General features: G+C 44.4%; 1 protein-coding gene across 1 annotated transcript; it reads right to left on the bottom strand.

Moving 5' to 3' along the window:
* Positions 1-1,912: 1,912 nt before the first annotated feature.
* Positions 1,913-19,092, bottom strand: LOC149452475 (vitelline membrane outer layer protein 1 homolog). Its single transcript, XM_089689336.1, has 3 exons — positions 18,925-19,092; positions 7,746-7,858; positions 1,913-2,345 (listed from the first exon to the last, which is right to left on the bottom strand). Exons 1-3 carry the CDS (start codon positions 19,063-19,065, stop codon positions 2,057-2,059), a joined length of 543 nt encoding a protein of 180 aa, XP_089545462.1. The 5' UTR covers positions 19,066-19,092; the 3' UTR covers positions 1,913-2,056.
* Between the last annotated feature and the right edge of the window lie 352 nt (positions 19,093-19,444).

The following is a 19,444-nucleotide window of genomic DNA, read 5'->3' as shown; positions in this document are numbered from 1 at the left end:
TCCTTGCTCAAACTCAAAAAAGCCTATGAAAAAGGTACCAGGGGCATCTCATGGGGTCCCCTACTGACCCCGGGCCCTCGGGCAGTGCCTGAGTTTCCAAATGGTCAGTCCGCCCCTGGTCAAATGGCTAGGAGCAGCTGTAAAAAATATCCAGCGTGCATGAGGCCTTACATGTACCCTTGCAATTCTCTTTATGCTACGTGATACTTATTTATCATAACATCATAACGTATCACTCCTTAGTTCTTAACCATTTCCATACCGGGCACTTTTATCCCCTTCCTGCCCAGGCCAATTTTCAGGTTTCAGCGCTCTCACACTTTGAATGACAATTGCGCGGTCATACAACATTGTACCCAAACTAAAATTTTATCATTTTCTTCACACAACTACAGTTTTATTTTGGTGGTATTTATTCACCGCCGGGGTTTTTAATTTTGAAAAAAAACACACGTTTTTCTTTGTTTGTTATAAAAGTTTTCAAATAAATAATTGTTCTTCATAAATGTAGGCCAAGATGTATTCTGCTACATGTCTTTGGTGAAAATAACCCAAATCAGTATTTATTATTTAGTCTGTAGGAAAGTTATATAGTTCACAAACTATGGTATAGATCTGAAAATTGATCAATCCGGAAGTACTGACAGCCAATCTAATTTCTGGAGGTCCAAGAATGTCAGAACAGTACAGATATCCCCCCAAATGTCAGGACAGTACAGATATCACCCAAATGTCAGAACGGTACAGATATCCCCCAAATGTCAGAGCGGTACAGATATCCCCCAAATGTCAGAACGGTACAGATATCCCCCAAATGTCAGAACGGTACAGATATCCCCCAAATGTCAGAACGGTACAGATATCCCCCAAATGTCAGGACAGGACAGATATCCCCAAAATGTCCGAACAGGACAGATATCCCCCAAATGTCCGAACAGTACAGATATCCCCCAAATGTCCGGACAGTACAGATATCCCCCAAATGTCCGGACAGTACAGATATCCCCCAAATGTCAGGACAGTACAGATATCCCCCAAATGTCAGGACAGTACAGATATCCTCCAAATGACCACTTTTTGCAAAGTAGACAGTCCGACGTATTTGATAACAGCCATGGCGAGTTTTTTAAAGTTGTAATTTTTTTGTCATAATTTTTCGGAAAAAAAAAAAATTAAAAAAAAATTTTTTTTTTTTTACACATACTGTCACCAGTGCAGTACAGCGTCATCATATAACTGACATGGCGGTGATCAGGGACACTGACTGGTTACAGTATGAAAAAGAAAAAAAAATTGATAATTTTTTAAAATTGTATTACTTTTAATTTATTACATTTTCTCTTTAAGATTTTTCCTCATATTTCACTATGACCAAAGAAGTATAATGTTACCATAGTATGGGGAAGTGATCAGTATTTTTTTTTGTTACACAATTTGGTTATAACAAAGAATGACTTCACTATTTTTTTTTTTTTACATACTGTCACCAGTGCAGTACAGCGTCATCATATAACTGGCATGGCGGTGATCAGGGACACTGACTGGTGACAGTATGAAAAAAAAATATATAATTTTTTTATTATTTTTAATTTTTTATTACTTTATTTTTCATATTTCACTATTACCATAGTACAATGTTACCCTAGTAACATTGTACTACTTTGGGGAAGTGATCAGTATTTTTTTTTTTTTTACACAATTTGCTTATAGGAAAGAATTACTTTGCTATAAGCAAGCATTTACCTGAATGACAGCGATTCATTCAGGGGTTTTTTTTGTGCTTAGCTGTGATGTGGCCACAGCTAAGCACCAGTAAAAGTGACATAGTTTTTTTTTTTTTTTTTTAATTTTGAAGATATATTTTGGGTTTATTTTAGGCTTTCTGGTATTGTTTATATTAAAACGCAATGCATTGGTAATCACATCTGATTTCTTTATTAAAGTACAATTTTTTTAAAACTGCTTTTTTTTAAAAAAAAAAAAATACAATCACATTAATAATTGTATTTCTAAAGCAGACTTAGCATTCTTTTTTTGTATAATTGTGATCCTGATTTTAACAGCATTGGAATTTGACATCATTCAGGGCCGTGTCATCTCCACGTCCTTGGGGATCCTCCACTTTGGTCAGGATGCCACAAATTCCCTTTTGGCAGGTGGCACTCGGCCTTCCATATGATCCCCATTTTCCGGCAGAACCTGGCAGGACAGTGAAATCGGAGCAATGGAACAAGACATTGTTGGCTGCTGTATCGTCACCGCTACCAAGGGGCTCCTCAACTTGCAGAACAAAGTAATCGAGATACCCTGAGGGGCACCACTGTACACCAGTCCAACTTCCCCACCTGTAGTGAAAAACAAATATATTTATATCATCTCATTGCTGATTTATGGAGATTACTTACTTTGCTCTGCAGCAATGCTAGGCAATTGGCTTTAGGTTAGATTTGGACTTTGACCATACACTTAGATGCTTACAGCCACTGCTTGTGTAACCCATTGAAATGTTATTACTTACAATAAATGAAAATGGACATTAGATAGAGGTGGTCAGCCATTCAGGGTCACTCACAGGGACAGAACAGCCCTGTGGAACTTGTATGCTTGTAGCAGGACTGGTGAGCAGGGTGGTCAGGGACTACATTTCCCCGGAAGGGTAGTGTGTGGGTGGGGGCATATAAATATCAAAGCCCAGGAGAGCACAGGGAGAGACTGAAGGAGAAGGAAGTGTGCTGATGGCTAAAGTGCTGACGTAGGCCATAGAGCCAGGATTGGAGAGCGTAAGAGCAGAGCCTACTGACCACCTAGTCTGCCACGCTGACCAGCAGGCCAATCTGACAGCAGGAAACCATGGAAAGCCACGCCTGAACCAGAGAGTCTGGACCAGGGGTGGGCAAACTTTTTGACTTGAGGGCCGCAATAGGTTCATATATTGGACCCGGGGGCCGGACCAAGAGTAGATGAATGATGTGTATGTGTCATCCATAGTAAGTATAGTAATATTCCCCCATAGTAAGCATAGTAATTAATCCCCCATATAGTAATTCATCCCCCATAGTAATTCATCCCCCATATAGTAATTCATCCCCCATAGTAAGCATAGTAATTAATCCCCCATATAGTAATTCATCCCCCATATAGTAATTCATCCCCCATAGTAATTCATCCCCCATAGTAATTCATCCCCCATATAGTAATTCATCCCCCATATAGTAATTCATCCCCCATATAGTAAATCATCCCCCATAGTAATTAATTCCCATATAGTAATTCATCCCCCATAGTAATTCATCCCCCATATAGTAATTCATCCCCCATAGTAATTCATCCCCCATAGTAATTCATCCCCCATAGTAATTCATCCCCCATATTAATTCATCCCCCATAGTAACTCATCCCCCATATTAAGTCCCCAAGTCCCCCGTGTCAATTTACTTACCTTTGCTCCGCGCGTTCCTCTCGCCGTGTTCCCGCGCCGTTCCGGTCTTCAGGGCGGACTGTGAGAGGAGCCTAGCTCCCCTCACGTTCGTCACGCTGCCCCGCCTACACACATCCTGACAGCCATCCTGACAGTATCACGCTCCGCGGGCCGGATTAAAAGGTCCCATTTGCTGGTCTGGACTGACCCCATTTGCAGATGAAGATGGACTGCTGCGATCTGTTGGACTACAATGATCGGGCGAGAGAGAGACCCATACACCCAGGGGTGATTTACCACAAGGCAAACAAGGCATTTGCCTAGGGCGGCCTTTTTCAGGGGGGAAGAAGAGACGGAAGAAGGGACACATGTGGCATGGGGACCTGGTGAGTTCCAAGAGATGCTGTGGGTTTCATGACGGTGTATGAACAGCCCGACTCTCGTTGCTGGGGATGTCCGGAGCTGTGAAGATGAGTGTCTCTCTCGTCATGGGGAATGGTGGCTGGTGTATGGAGGGGCAGTGGTAGTGGAAGGCTTGGGTGGAGGGCAAGGGTGTTCTTGGTCAACACGGGTGGGGGGGGGGAGGGATTTGTGTGTTGCCTAGGGCAGCTCAAACACTAAATACACCACTGCATACACCCACTAACCAAGTGAATACTGACAGTTTGCCACCTCATCTACCTACCTACACATAGTTGTTCCTGCTCACTGGGGTTTCAGCAGTCCCCTCAGATTGGAGGCAGTAGACTATTTCTGAAAGCAGGCCTGCCAACAGTTGTTGCTGCTTTACTGTGAAAGTCTTTTCTTTGGCTCACAAATACCGAGTGTTTATATTTGCTGCACATATCAGTGTCATTTTGTTCTTTTTGACCAACTTACCTCTAATCCCAATATTAACTTCATACTGGTTTATACTAACTTGTGTGTGAATCCATATTACAGTTGTGATTTATTTTGGTCACGAGAGCACGGTGGTGTCAGCAGAGGTCGGGCTTTCCACAAGAAGTTCATATTGACAGGGAACCAAAAAAATACTAAGTAACCCTTAAAGGGGGTAGTGCTACACCTATATGAACCTTCCTTTCTGCTGTTCTCTGCTGCTTTGAAAAAGAGAACTCTGATGTAAACTTCAGGGCAATCTAAGAACTGCCCTGCATGGGAAGATCACAAGTCCTCTTTAAAAGACAACCTAACCTTTGGGGAAGCAATCAATTAATCCCCCCACCCACTTGGGAGCAGCTCACCTGGTAATGTACAAACATTCTACCCTAATCCAGTGATGTTCGCAGTGTGGCTTTAGCTGGCTCTTTTTCACACTATGCATGAGCCCTGAACCCCTACAGTATTCATTCTTACGGGGCAGTTGTGCTTTGCAGGACCATTGGAGGCCACCATCAATACAGCTATCCCATAGGAATGAATGAGGCTGTGGCTCACATATGCAGCCACCCTGCTCAAAACAGGAGCTACTGGTCAAATTTAGTTCTGCTGGGTGGTAGACAACCTAACTTATAGTCTACTTGTTCATTTGGTTTTCCCCTAGATTCAGTGAAGCTGTGATTTCTCCCAGTAGATGCCACTGGTACCTCTAGTATTAGTATAAGCAGCTACAGTAAAACTGACATGAATATTCATGCTTCCCCTAGCCAACCAGAAAGTTTCCCGGCCACTGGTGCATGCTGAGGGAGAGCTTGATTAGGCCTGCAGCCTGAGGCCTACACAAGTGCTTGAGTTTCTGTAATCTGGGAACCAGGTTGAGAACAGAGGAGGGAGGGGAGGAAGATCATTGCTCATAAAAAACAAAATGGCCAAAACCTTAACAAGATGGCTGTCACCTACAGCTTTCATATCCCTATTGTGTACAATTACACCTGGCTGCCCTGCTCACCAGCTGAGTCCTTCCTTTCAGCATACAGGTTCCACAGGGATGTTCTATCCTTGTGAGTGACAGACCACCACCATCTAATGTCCATTTTAATGTATTGTACGTAATAACATTTCTATGGGTTACAGAGAAATGGGGCAGCTCAGCTCATCTTTAAACCTGAGTCACCTTCCTCGAATTAGGAGTCATAACCAGGGGCGGACTGACAACTCATGGGGCCCCCGGGCAATAGGAGATCATGGGGCCCCTGTGTCCTTGCCCAAACTCAAAAAAGCCTATGAAAAAAAAGGTACCAGGGGCATCTCATGGGGCCCCCTACTGACCCCGGGCCCTCGGGCAGTGCCCGAGTTTCCATATGGTCAGTCCACCCCTGGTCATAACATATAATGGTGAGCCGTTTTCCATAGGTGGGGAGTTGGAATGCACAGAGTGTTTTTTCAGAATGAGTGGTGGCAAAGCAGGGGTAAAAAAGGCTTTTATTACGAATGACACAAAGTATTTTGGAAATATACAACAAGTTACAAACATAATTATTTTTGAAAATATTAGGGTTCTGTATTCTTTAGGAAATCCTTGGGCATAGAATCAGTACTGCTAATGTTAACACCTGGGAGGTTGTCAAATGATAGACACTATGCGTAGGGCACAGGACTGCCTAGTTTCCTATAGCCTCAACAATGTCATATGTCTGTTGTATATTCCTATCGGTAGCATTAGTGCTGCTCCAGGCAGTGTTAGCCATGGATCCAGGCTTACCAATGCTTTCACACTCCACCAAGAGGATCTATATTTTCAGGGACCTGGGAATGGCTCCTGCCTTACTCCTTGGAATGGGTCTCTTGCCTTGGCCAAACACAGTTGAAGGATCGCAATTTTCAGATTTTGTCTTTTAGATACTATCATGGTCGTATAGAACATTTGAAATGTGGACTTTCAATGTGAATAACTTTTGGACTCTGATGTTCTAGGTACTCACAAAAAAGCTTAGAACTTTTATTCCAAGCTTTCAGAAGAAAATAAAGTGTGGCTTGGGCACTTCAAAAGGGAAAGTCCTTTAAAAACTGTATACCACAGTTCTTAAAGGAGAAACACCAGGAAACAGACTAGATTGTCCCACAGTGGAAGAAAAAGTCACTCTATCCTGTAGCCTCCCTAGCAGTCTGTGTGATGGGAGTGACTTTTGGGGGTGGGGGACCACTTGGTCAGCTCATGTCCCCCTGATTATGTTTAACCCACCCTGGGCCTGTTAAGGGGTACAGTGTGTAAATGTGAATGTCCCAGTCTTGTGTATAGTGTGTGTTCCTTTGTCCCTGCCATGTGGTTGCCTATTGTTCTATGCCATGTGCTACCCCCCCATTGTTCTGTGTCTTGCCATGTGTTGCATTGTCTACTGCCATGTGGCTATTCCTTTGTTCTCGGCCACATGGCTGTCCATTGTTTGTTTGCCATGTGCTTCATCCCATTGTTCTGTGTCTTGGGTTGGTTGGGGTGGTTCCCTGTAGCTCTTCCCACTGATGGAGCGGGTTGATGATGTGTTTACTGTTCCTGGTTGTGTTTCCCCGCCCTCTGTATATATTCTGTGTTTTGTGTTAAAATAAAGTGTTAAAATAAAATAGGAAGCCATCCATTGTATACAACTCATGTGCCCTGTTGTGATTGGTCACAGCAGGTCACTTGGTACTGGCAACAGAGCTGGTAAACCGATCTGTCATCGGCCGTGTCCGGGGTACACGGCCGGTGACAGATCACGTCACTGCGCAGCTCTGCTGGCATGAAACTGTGCATGCCTGAAAGGACGCCATATGGCGTCCACCTGGAAGGACGAGGTTTTTTGGCAACAAACCATTCGGCCATAGGCCGGGCGGGAACTGGTTAAAAATGTTGAAGTTTTGGCAGGGAGTGATGCAAGTAGCTGGTCTTGCCTAAGGTGTTACATAGTCTAGCGCCGGTCTTGCTCAGAAGTAGAAGTAGAGTGGCTTCCCTCTTTGCCTTCAGGCTGGACAAGGTTAATAGTACAGTGTAGTGTGCCATGAGGAGCTGGTGGAGACAAGTCAGTTTTCTAGGCTACTTTTCTCAAAATGATTTTGTAGGGCTCTGGAGTATGGTATGGCCTCCAACCATTGAGTGTTGCTGACCCACACGGAACTAGTGTAAATTCCTAAAGACCTGTTCCCCAGTAGCCTTTGGAGGCACCTGCTAACACATGTGTGACCAGCTTTGGCATCTCAGAAAATCACACATGTATGTGCACCAGCTATTGGAATATCTTCTGATCCTTTCTGCACATTTGAGTTTTTTTTAGGGTAAAAATAAATGAATCTTCAACAGTTTAGAACTGTGGAAAGTATGTGATTCCCAAATTGCCCTGAAGAGAAAATATCCATTTTAGATGAAGTGGTTTTATGGTTGGGTTTTGCATAAGGTATAAGTGTATGGACATACCTTCCAGCCAATGACGTTCTTCCAAATCTAAGGTCTTTTTCACCAGGTTTGTTACAGTACAGTTTGATCGCATTTAGCGCAGTGTCATCATCTCCTCCTTGAGGTGGCTCCACCTTAAAAGGAAACAAAAAGTTTATGAAAATATCTTTGTTTAGTTCAGGGAGAATTATTTTTAAGTGCTAGATTTAGAGCTACTCTTGTGAGGGCAGCTAGAAGATTGTGGTCTCCAGAGGTTGCCCTGACCTTGCAAGCCTCCCAACACCTGACACCCTGGGTTCAGACATAATTCTCAAGAGATCACAAATGCAATGACACCAGACTATAGTAAAGCAACAATATAATTACTAAGGGTTCTTCAGTTCAGACAGTAAAGAATGTTAATGCAGATACTGCAGCTCTCAATGTAAACCTTTTAGTTGCGGGGTATAGAACACAGGTATATAATGCAAGAATGAAACACAGAAGATCAAACCGTGATTTCATATATGCACTGTAAGACCCTGTGACCCAGGTTAGAAAAAAGGGAAGAGAGCTTGGGAAGAGGGACCTAAACATGGCGCTGGCTGGAAGCTTGTGTTAGGAGATCTGTGAACTGCTGAGAGATGCTGGCGAGGGACTAAATACAGACATGCCTCTTAAGCTGAGTGTGGTGTTCAGGTGGTGTCTCTGGCTGTTGGGCCCCCTCGGCTTGACCGGAATGTGGAGCCTGCTCTGTGGAATGGGACAGAGGTGGGGACCTGTGCGGAGGTGGCAGAGGGCCTTGCGATAAGTATCACAAGGAATGCTGTGCAGACACCTGGGAAGCGTCCATGGCCGACTGGAGAAGGGAGAGGAGAGCCCGTCGGAGGACAGCCCTAGTCTCCCCATGGCCTAAGGAGGTCTGGAATGAAGCACTGTACACCGCCATTGAGGTCTCTGAATGGGCTGAAGAGCAGTTGGATAACCACAAAGCAGAGAGTGGTGAGTGCCTATTGTTACACAGCATTTAAACTTTTGTGGGTTCCCTAAAGATCTCCAGGTCTTTTGTGAAAGATTAAAACTGCAAATGCCAGAAATCCCAGGGTGGACTGATATAAGGGAGAAGAGGGGGCTGGAAGAAGAGAAGGGACACTTAATATCTAAAAAAAAAAAAAGATGGCAACAGATGTGAACTGAAGAAGACAAACACTTCTGAGAGACTATATAGTTGGGAACTATTTAATAGATGGAGTCCAATAGGAACCCAATTTGGAGTTTAATTCTAGGTTTCCTCCTGGTGGTCCCTTTTTTTTCTCCCTCTTGCCTTTAGGTAACATAAGGTGGCAGGAGATATATGGAATTGATGGATGGGGGGAGGGAGAGATCAATGGAGGTATGGAGTAAAAGGTGAAGCATAGGGGGGAATATATGAAGGCCAATACACTTCTGGATCCACACTACATAAGGACTGGGATGGGGTGGTGGGAGGTGTACATAGACAGAGCCTTACCCCAATTAGAGGGATCGACGGTGGGATTATTCCCACAACAGATCCAAGGGCTAGGAATGAGCCATTGGTTTTTAAGGGGACACCTTTACATTGTACTACTAAAAAGCACCCACTAGTTAACTTCCGTGTCTGGCAGTTGAGGGGCTAACTGTTAGCCACAGGCTCAGCTTCCTCCCTGCCAGTGATAGGGTGATGGAACATGTATGCAGAAGGGGTACAGGGATGGAACGTGTGCGCAAGGAGGGGATACAGAGATGGAACGTGTGTGCAGAGAGGGTACAGGGATGGAACACGTGTTTGGAGAGCAGATACAGGAATGGAACATGTGTGCAGAGGGAAGACTAACGATTAATAATGTGGGTTGTTGACAACTGAATCTGCACCACATTCCAATTTATATAGATATTTCTAAAACATCTAGATTTGGGACTTTGAGGCGCTTCTAGATACTTTAACTTGTATTAGTCTAAACCTTTAATAACGTTTAGATTACAAAGATAAAATATATTCATAAAACAAACATATATACAAATGGTCTACTTGTCCTCATTGCTAAAGCACCATCCCTCCATAAAGATCTGTCAGACACTGGAGTTGTGGTACACTATTCCACTATAAAGAGATACTTGTACAAATATGGTCTTCATGGAAGAGTCATCAGAAGAAAACCTCTTCTACGTCCTCACCACAAAAATCATTGTTTGAACTTTGCAAATGAACATATAGACAAGCCTGATGCATTTTGGAAACAAGTTCTGTGGACCAATGAGGTTAAAATGGAACTTTTTGGCCGGAATGAGCAAAGGTACGTTTGGAAAAGAAGGGGCACAGAATTTATTGAAAAGAACCTCTGTCCAACTGTTAAGCATGGGGTTGGATCAATCATGCTTTGGGGTTGTGTTGCAGCCAGTGGCACAGAGAACATCTCACGAGTAGAAGGAAAAATGGATTCAATAAAATTTCAGCAAATTTTGGATGGTAACTTGATGCCATCTGTGAAAAAGCTGAAGTTAAAGAGAGGATGGCTTCTACAAATGGATAATGATCCTAAACACACCTCGAAATCCACGGGGGATTACATCAAGAGGCGTAAACTGAAGGTTTTGCCATGGCCTTCACAATCTCCTGACCTCAACATAATTGAAAATCTATGCATAGACCTTAAAAGAGCAGTGCGTGACAGACAGCCCAGAAATCTCAAAGAACTGGAAGACTTTTGTAAGGAACAATGGGCAAAGATACCTCAAACAAGAATTGACAGACTCTTGGCTGGCTACAAAAAGCGTTTACAAGCTGTGATACTTGCCAAAGGGGGCAGTACAAGATATTAACTCTGCAGGGTGCCCAAACTTTTGCAGACGCCATTTTTTTGTTTTCTGTTATTTTGAAAGTGTAAATGATGGAAATAAAATCTAACTTTTGTTGACATATTCTAAGAATGTCTAATCTGTAATTTGATGCCTTTTGGAGATTTTTCCATCTTTCCTTGGCTTCTTTATGCACATTAATACAAATTTTTAGCTGGGGTGCCCAAACTTTCGATCCCCACTGTATATATATATAATCAGTTACATCTTTTTCTGTAAATATTTTATTGTACCCATTTGACTCTTTGTAATAAATCTTTCTTCCTGAAAGTGTTAGACTGTTTCTAAAGCGCTTAATTGCAATTTACGAATTCCTGCCTCTAAAGAGATGCTACTGTGTTTGTTTAATCCTCTGCCCAATCGGCCTGCGGTGACCGTATTGGACAGACGACTTTTCAACCATTATAGTGTATATTTGATAGAGAGTTTCCCCTTTCTCTGTACAAAAAAGAGGTGGTGGCAGTGTGTAAGGATCAGTTGCGTAATTACCCTGATCCAGTAACAAGCGCATCCAGGCTGCAGGCACGGATTGAAATCCATTAGCTGGAAATCGCTCTGTAGGGTGCAGCTGGGTGTGGCATTGTTACGCACATCACATCGCGGTCTGGATTGGCCAGTCCTTCGGTCACAAGTTTGGTGAGAAGGTCTGGGGTCTGACGCCTCGATTGTGACAAAGGGTGTTGCCATCAGAGTGATTAGTGAGCTGGTAGTCCATCCGCTCCTGGAGCTTTTCCAGAAGGGAAAGGTGCTAGGGTATCTGCTAACTCATCCACCGCAAGAGGGACATTTGTCAACCCTCAATTGTGGAAATTTCTTTTAATTTGCAAAAATAAGTTCCATAAGATGCCACCAGCACCAATAATAAAGACAAAATCAGTGTCACAGATGGACTGTATCTCTGGCTGGCAGTGGTAGGGTGACAGTTGCAGTGAGTGGAGGATGATGGACAGATCCCAGGCTGGAATTCCCCAAGCAATGGGGAAGGGGGCGGGGGGTGGGAGAAAAAAAAAAAACTGATAGCAGGCAGCCCAACCCACACACACATAGAATAGCTGACAGATCCGACACAACACACCACCACCGACACTAGAAGATCAGGCTGTGGGATTGTGATGATGTCATCACTCACTGACACATTATGATGGATGGCCAGTTGGCCGGAGGTTATCCAAGATGGATGCTGGACAGGGCTCTCTCCATTGCCAATTACAGGAATAGAAATGATTTGTTGAAGGGTAATACATATAACAATAATGTTAATAGACATCGTAGTAAATTAACCCTTTCAACACCACTCTGGAATTTTGGGGCAATCAGAAGCACTGTTAATAGATATTTGTTGGCTCTTTGTAAGAATCAGACATGTACTGCACCTCATGGAAAGTGTAATTATAGTTCCTAGAAGGGGACCCACATTAGGTCAGTCTTTATCCCCCCGTTTTTTCAATCAGGTGGGGGTACAGTTCACTACAGTACACGTATGTATGTAATAAAAGGATAGTGAGCGCTCCTAAAAACAAAAAAACAAAACAAAAAAAAGGTACCAAGAAAAAACCTTAATGGAAACAAAATAAAAGGTGTAGCGCTTAAGGAATAAATAATATATTGTGGTAAAAATATTAGTCAATATATTATCATATATCTCCTGTATATATGATAAACGAATGTCCACATGCAAAGTTCACCTATATATAGATGAATAAATCCCAATAGTAAAACCCTTAAGGTATGCAGGATATTCCGGTAAACTTTTCCTCTATGGTGCAGTCATCAAGTTGGTGGAATTAGTAAAGAAATCTGCTGGGTTCAGAGGTCCCCCTTAGGGATGGATTAAGGTGCTCAGCCTGAGTACAGGGCTCCTTTTCCTCTGGTCTCACTGGTATCTTTGGGGTAACCTTATGGATCCTCTACTGGTCCTACGCTGGGGCGGACTGACCATTTGGAAACTCGGGCACTGCCCGAGGGCCCGGGGTCAGTAGGTGGCCCCATGAGATGCCCCGGTACCTTTTTCATAGGCTTTTTTGAGTTTGGGCAAGGACACAGGGGCCCTATGATATCCTATTGCCCGGGGGCCCCATGAGTTGTCAGTCTGCCCCTGGTCCTACGTTGCTGACTCTGCCAAGTGAAAAGACAGCTGCTGGCTTACCCATGCGCTTCTGGTGAGTGCGCACTTTAACTATTGGTTGAAGTCACAAGTTAATCTGCTGCAGTTTTATCCTGGGATTTATTCAGCTATATGTGAACTTTGCATGTGGACATTCCTTTATCATATATACAGGAGATATGATAATATATTGACTAATATTTTTACCACAATATATTTATTCCTTAGGCGCTACACCTTTATTTTGTTACATACACGTATGTAGCTCTGGCTGTACTGACACAGGGGGCGTGCAGCGAAAAGTTTTGTTTTTTTTAAATCCCTGTGCAAATACTGTGTGGAATAAAAAATTGCAACATCCACCATTTTATTCTCTAGTGCCTTTGCTTTGATAAAATATATAATGTTTGGGGGTTCAAAGTAATTATGTTTTTCATGTAAATACTGTAAAAAGAGTCAGAAAAGGCTTGGTTTTCAAGTGGTTAGCTCAAACACCTCCAAAGGATCCCTGGAAAGTAGATACCCAAAGGAATTTGCTGAGAGGCATGGTGAGTATTTTGCAGATCTCATTTGTTGCCACAAATTTTTGGAAATTGAAAGAACGAAAATGTATTTCTTTTTCAATACCTTGTGAAAAAAAAAAAATAAATAAATATCTGCAAAATACTCATAATGTCTCTTAGGAAATTCCTTGGGGTGTCTACTTTCCAAAAATGGGTCATTTGAGTGGGGTGTTTGTACTATCCTGGCATTTCTAGGCCTCCAAAACTGATAGGTAGTGAGGAAGGGGCATGAGGAAATACGCCCTTTGAATGCCTGAAAGCAGTTATTGGATTTCTGCTCCTGTATGTGGCAAGGCTGCCAAAAAGTCTCACATGGGGTATCCTCACATTCAGGAGAAGTAGCAGAATGTGTTTTGGGGTATAATTTCACATATACCCATGGCATCTGTAAGCAATATATCATTTAAATGACAATATTTTTGTAATTTTTCCAAAAACTTGTGGCAAAAAAATAAAATCTTCTATGGACTCAACATGCCTCTTCCCTGTGCTGTCCGCAGTCTCTGGTCATCCCTGTGCTGTCCGCAGTCTCTGATCATCCCTGTGCTGTCCGCAGTCTCTGGTCATCCCTGTGCTGTCCGCAGTCTCTGGTCATCCCTGTGCTGTCCGCAGTCTCTGGTCATCCCTGTGCTGTCCGCAGTCTCTGGTCATCCCTGTGCTGTCCGCAGTCTCTGGTCATCCCTGTGCTGTCCGCAGTCTCTGGTCATCCCTGTGCTGTCCGCAGACTCTTGTCATCCCTGTGCTGTCCGCAGACTCTTGTCATCCCTGTGCTGTCCGCAGACTCTTGTCATCCCTGTGCTGTCCGCAGTCTCTGGTCATCCCTGTGCTGTCCGCAGTCTCTGGTCATCCCTGTGCTGTCCGCAGTCTCTGGTCATCCCTGTGCTGTCCGCAGTCTCTGGTCATCCCTGTGCTGTCCGCAGTCTCTGGTCATCCCTGTGCTGTCCGCAGTCTCTGGTCATCCCTGTGCTGTCCGCAGTCTCTGGTCATCCCTGTGCTGTCCGCAGTCTCTGGTCATCCCTGTGCTGTCCGCATTCTCTGGTCATCCCTGTGCTGTCCGCAGTCTCTGGTCATCCCTGTGCTGTCCGCAGTCTCTGGTCATTCCTGTACTGTGTCTGCAGTCTCTGGTCATCTCCTGTACTGTGTCTGCAGTCTCTGGTCATCTCCTGTACTGTGTCTGCAGTCTCTGGTCATCCCTGTGCTGTCCGCAGTCTCTGGTCATACCTGTGCTGTCCGCAGTCTCTGGTCATCCCTGTGCTGTCCGCAGTCTCTGGTCATTCCTGTACTGTGTCTGCAGTCTCTGGTCATCTCCTGTACTGTGTCTGCAGTCTCTGGTCATCTCCTGTACTGTGTCTGCAGTACATTAGTACAGAATTTTTTTTTTCCTGTTTTCTGCCTCTAAAACCTAGGTGCGTCTTATGGTCAGGTGCGTCTTATACGGCGAAAAATACGGTATATTTGTGTGAAAAAAAAGAACATAAAAATGTTGTTTGAGTACAGCATTGCATGACCAGTTGAAATATTGCAATAGCAAAAAATTGCCTGGTCAGGTCTGTTTTTCCAGGCAGACCCGATCCGAACCTCTACTTTCCTCTGTGGAGCGGCGAGTGAAAATGGACCCATGTCTGTTCACACCCGCCAACAAAAATGGATGGAGATCCGTTCCCCTTCCATTAAGCAGGTTGAAGTGGATGACAGTCAGATGGAAACAGACAGGTGGTCCAATTCTATTCGACTGCCCCACAGAGGAGAGCCGTCGGTGTCCTCTCTGCATACACAAAGCGGATAGCACCTCTCATCCGTCTGCTCAGTGGGGAATCAGTAGAGAGAACCCCTGATCAGCAGGGGGAACGCAGCCGCATGTCGCCCCATGTGAAAGGGGCCTAAAGAGTGCCTGTTACCTGCCAATGCTATCACATAAGGGCTTGTTAGCCCCATTGTGATAGATCTAAAATTTAAAAACAGTTCTATATAAAAAAAAAAAAGTTACCAATTTTTAAAGCCTCCCCGTCACCTCATATGAAAAAGCACAGCTTAGGGCAGGGGTGGGCAAACTTTTTGACTTGAGGGCCGCAATGGGTTCATATATTGGATCCGGGGGCCAGACCAAGAGTAGATGAATGATGTGTATGTGTCATCCATAGTAAGTATAGTAATATTCCCCCATAGTAAGCATAGTAATTAATCCCCCATATAGTAATTCATCCCCCATAGTAATTCGTCCCCCATATAGTAATTCGTCCCCCATATAGTAATTCGTCCCCCATATAGTAATTCATCCCCCATAGTAATTCATCCCCCATAGTAATTCATCCCCCATATAGTAATTCATCCCCCATATAGTAATTCATCCCATATAGTAATTCATCCCCCATATAGTAATTCATCCCCCATAGTAATTCATCCCCCATTGTAATTCATCCCCCATATAGTAATTCATCCCATATAGTAATTCATCCCATATAGTAATTCATCCTCCCTATAGTAATTCATCCTCCCTATAGTAATTCATCCCCCCTATAGTAATTCATCCCCCCTATAGTAATTCATCCCCCATATAGTAATTCATCCCCCATAGTAATTCATCCCCCATAGTAATTCATCCCCCATAGTAATTCATCCCCCCTATAGTAAGTCCCCCCTGTGTCAATTTACTTACCTTTGCTCCGCGCGTTCCTCTCGCCGTGTTCCCGCGCCGTTCCGGTCTTCAGGGCGGACTGTGAGAGGAGCCTAGCTCCTCTCACGTTCGTCACGCTGCCCCGCCTACACACATCCTGACAGCCAATGTATCACGCTCCGCGGGCTGGATTAAAAGGTCCGCCGGGCCGTATACGGCCCGCGGGCCGTAGTTTGCCCATTGCTGGCTTAGGGCAAGGACATATATTATTATTATTATTATTATAGAAAGTTTATATAGCACCAAAGGGTTTACTCAGCGCTGTACATTAGAGTGGGGGACAAGACATGAAACAATACAGTAGCAAAACAGTACACGAGGGGTTCGAGGGCCCTGCCCTTTTGAGCTCACATACTAGGAGGGAGGGGATGGTGATACAGGAGGAGATGGCTGTAGGGGATGGAATGGAGTGAGGAGTGGAGGGGATTGGCTGTTAGGTGAGGGCGGGGTAGGCTTCCCTGAAGAGATGGGTTTTCAGGGTGCGCCTAAAGGTGAGGAGGGTGGAGGACAATCTGATGGATATATGTAAACATAAATTGCGCCACATGTGTGAGGTATCAGTGTGAACGTTGGAGTGAGAGCAATCATTCTAGGGCCCTAGTCCAGTTACTGCAACTATAAACTCGGTAAAGGCTTTTAAAGTGTTGCCTATGGAGAATTCTTGGTACTATAGTTTTTGTATATCTATGGGCGTGTCCCATTTAAAGACTTGACATGTTTGGAATCTATTTAGTTGATGCAACCGAATGTTTCATATTTTACAAAAAAAATAAAAAATTGGGTATAATATTGTGTTTTCATGAAAATTACCGTATTTTTCGCTCCATAAGATGCACTTTTTCCCCCCCCAAAAAGGGGGGAAAATGTCAGTGCGTCTTATGGAGCGAATATGGAGCGGCCGGTCCGGTATTTCCACCGCCGCGTCAGAATACCGGGCCGGCCGCTCAGCTCTGCAGTGTGACCTTATGGAGATGACTGCTGACCTTTGGGGAGGGGGGGGGGAGCGGGTACCTGAATTTGACAGGTACCCGCTCTTACTTCCGCGGAGTTGTTCTTTGAACTTACCTGTTCCTCTATCCAGCGGCGCGCTGTCTTCCCGGCTTCTGTAGTGTGGGCGCTCGGCATGACAGCCGGGTGCCCAGTGTGCATGCGCAAGAAGCAGTGCTTTTTGTGAATGGTAAGGCGGTACCTGGGACACATGACAGATCCCAGAAGCCGCCGGACCAATCACAAAGCGAAAGTGCTTCTCGCTCATGCGCACTTGGCACCCGGCTGTCAAGCCCAGCGCCCACACTACAGAAGCCGGGAAGACAGCGCGCGGCTGGATAGAGGAACAGGTAAGATCAAAGAACAACTCCGCGGAAGAGCGGGTACCTGTCAAATTCAGATACCCGCTCCCCCCCCTCCCCAAAGGTCAGCAGTCATCTCCATAACTGTGTCCGCAGTCTCTGGTCATCTCCTGTACTGTCCGCAGTCTCTGGTCATCCCTGTACTGTCCGCAGTCTCTGGTCATCCCTGTACTGTCTGCAGTCTCTGGTCATCCCTGTACTGTGTCTGCAGTCTCTGGTCATCTCCTGTACTGTGTCCGCAGTCTCTGATCATCTCCTGTGCTGTGTCCGCAGTCTCTGGTCATCTCCTGTACTGTTCGCAGTCTCTGGTCATCCCTGTGCTGTCCCCGCAGTCTCTGGTCATCTCCTGTACTGTGTCCGCAGTCTCTGGTCATCTCCTGTACTGTTCGCAGTCTCTGGTCATCCCTGTGCTGTCCCCGCAGTCTCTGGTCATCTCCTGTACTATGTCTGCAGTCTCTGGTCATCTCCTGTACTGTGTCCGCAGTCTCTGGTCATCTCCTGTACTGTGTCCGCAGTCTCTGGTCATCTCCTGTACTGTGTCCGCAGTCTCTGGTCATCTCCTGTACTATGTCTGCAGTCTCTGGTCATCTCCTGTACTATGTCTGCAGTCCATTAGTTCAGAATTTTTTTTCCTGTTTTCTGCCTCTAAAACCTAGGTGCTTCTTATGGTCAGGTGCGTCTTATGGAGCAAAACATACGGTAATTCTAGCGTATTTTTTACTGTAAACACGCATTTGATACATAACGGCACCAATATCGTCAAAAAAAAAAAAAAAAAACCTCTATCTCCTAGATTGTAAGCTCCAAGGAGCAGGGCCCTTCTTTCCCTCTTGTATTGAACTGTATTGTCTCCCGTTATATTGTAAAGTACTGAGCAAACTGTTGGCGCCATATAAATCCTGTATAATAATCATCACCATTTTATTCTCCAGGATCTCTGCTTTCAGAAAATATATAATTTGGAGGGGGGGTTAAATTAATTTCTAGCATAAAATGCAGATTTTAACATGTGCAGAATTTTTTTTTTTAAAAAGAATGCTCTGGCAGTCAAGTGGTTAACCATGAATAAGACCATCCACCACCAAGAGAAGATCTGAAGGACAAAAGGGCTCTGCACACCACATAACTGGCCTGATATCTGGAAAAGGTAGGCATTAAAAATGCATTAGGTGTAGCTGGAGATGGAAGTCTGCTGTGTGGAAAAGGGCTTAAAGTATAACTAAAAGGCAGAACTTTTTATTTTTTAAGTTTTGGACACAGTGGAGAGGGATTAGAGCCCTTGTCAGGTTTTTATTGCTGTCTGTTAGGGATTTTTTCCCTTCTATTTGTCTCCCTTACAAATTTTGGGTTGTCGCCAGAACAGGAATAGAGGGGAAATCATCCAAAGGGGACACTAGTTCTGGCGACTACTCACTTTGTAGGGATTTCCTCTCACTTCCTGCTTTGGCTGTGGGATAGGAAGTCAATGGAAATCTCCCCAATTGGACACGGATGGCAAAAAACAAAACAAAAAAACTTAGGGGGTTATAACCCTTCTTTACTCTATACAAAATGAAACCAATAATTTTGCTTTCAGTTCTGCTTTCAGACTAGACCTTCAGATTCTGGCACATGGTTCTCTTTCAGTCAAATCTAACATTTTGGGATCACTTACCAGCAAATCAAAGCCTGTTGCTACTGTTCCAGGAGGGCAGGTATCCATCCATCCCCATTTACCCCATTGACCACCATTGGTCACAGAAATCTCTAAGCCGTGGATCAGCGGGGAGTGGAGGAGCATCCAGCTCAACAGCATCTTCCTCACAATGGCTCTCAGAGTAGACCAGATATTCTGGGACCAGTCTACGGAGCTCCCATATTTATAGCACTGATACAATGTCAGCTGAAGGACACTGGGTGGGGCACGTACTGAGTTTATTATCCACTTCAAGTCTGGACACTTTCCCCCCCTTCCAGTCCAGACACTTTCCCCCCCTTCCTGCCCCCAGGCCAATTTTCAGCTTTCAACGCTGTCACACTTGAATGACAATTGAGCGGTCATGTAACACTGCACCCATATGAAATGTTTAGCATTTTTTTGAGACAGATAAAGCTTTATTTTGATGGTATTTATTCACCACTGGGATTTTTTTTTTTTTTGCTATGTAAGGGAAAAAGTCCAAAAAGTTTGAAAA

This window comes from Staurois parvus, unplaced genomic scaffold, assembly GCF_062004578.1.
Source record: "Staurois parvus isolate SC_StPar_1 unplaced genomic scaffold, SC_StPar_1.0 ptg000470l, whole genome shotgun sequence".
Lineage (NCBI taxonomy): Eukaryota > Metazoa > Chordata > Amphibia > Anura > Ranidae > Staurois > Staurois parvus.
The sequence above is the reverse complement of the archived record's forward strand: the minus strand, read 5'-3'. Positions and strand labels throughout refer to the sequence as shown.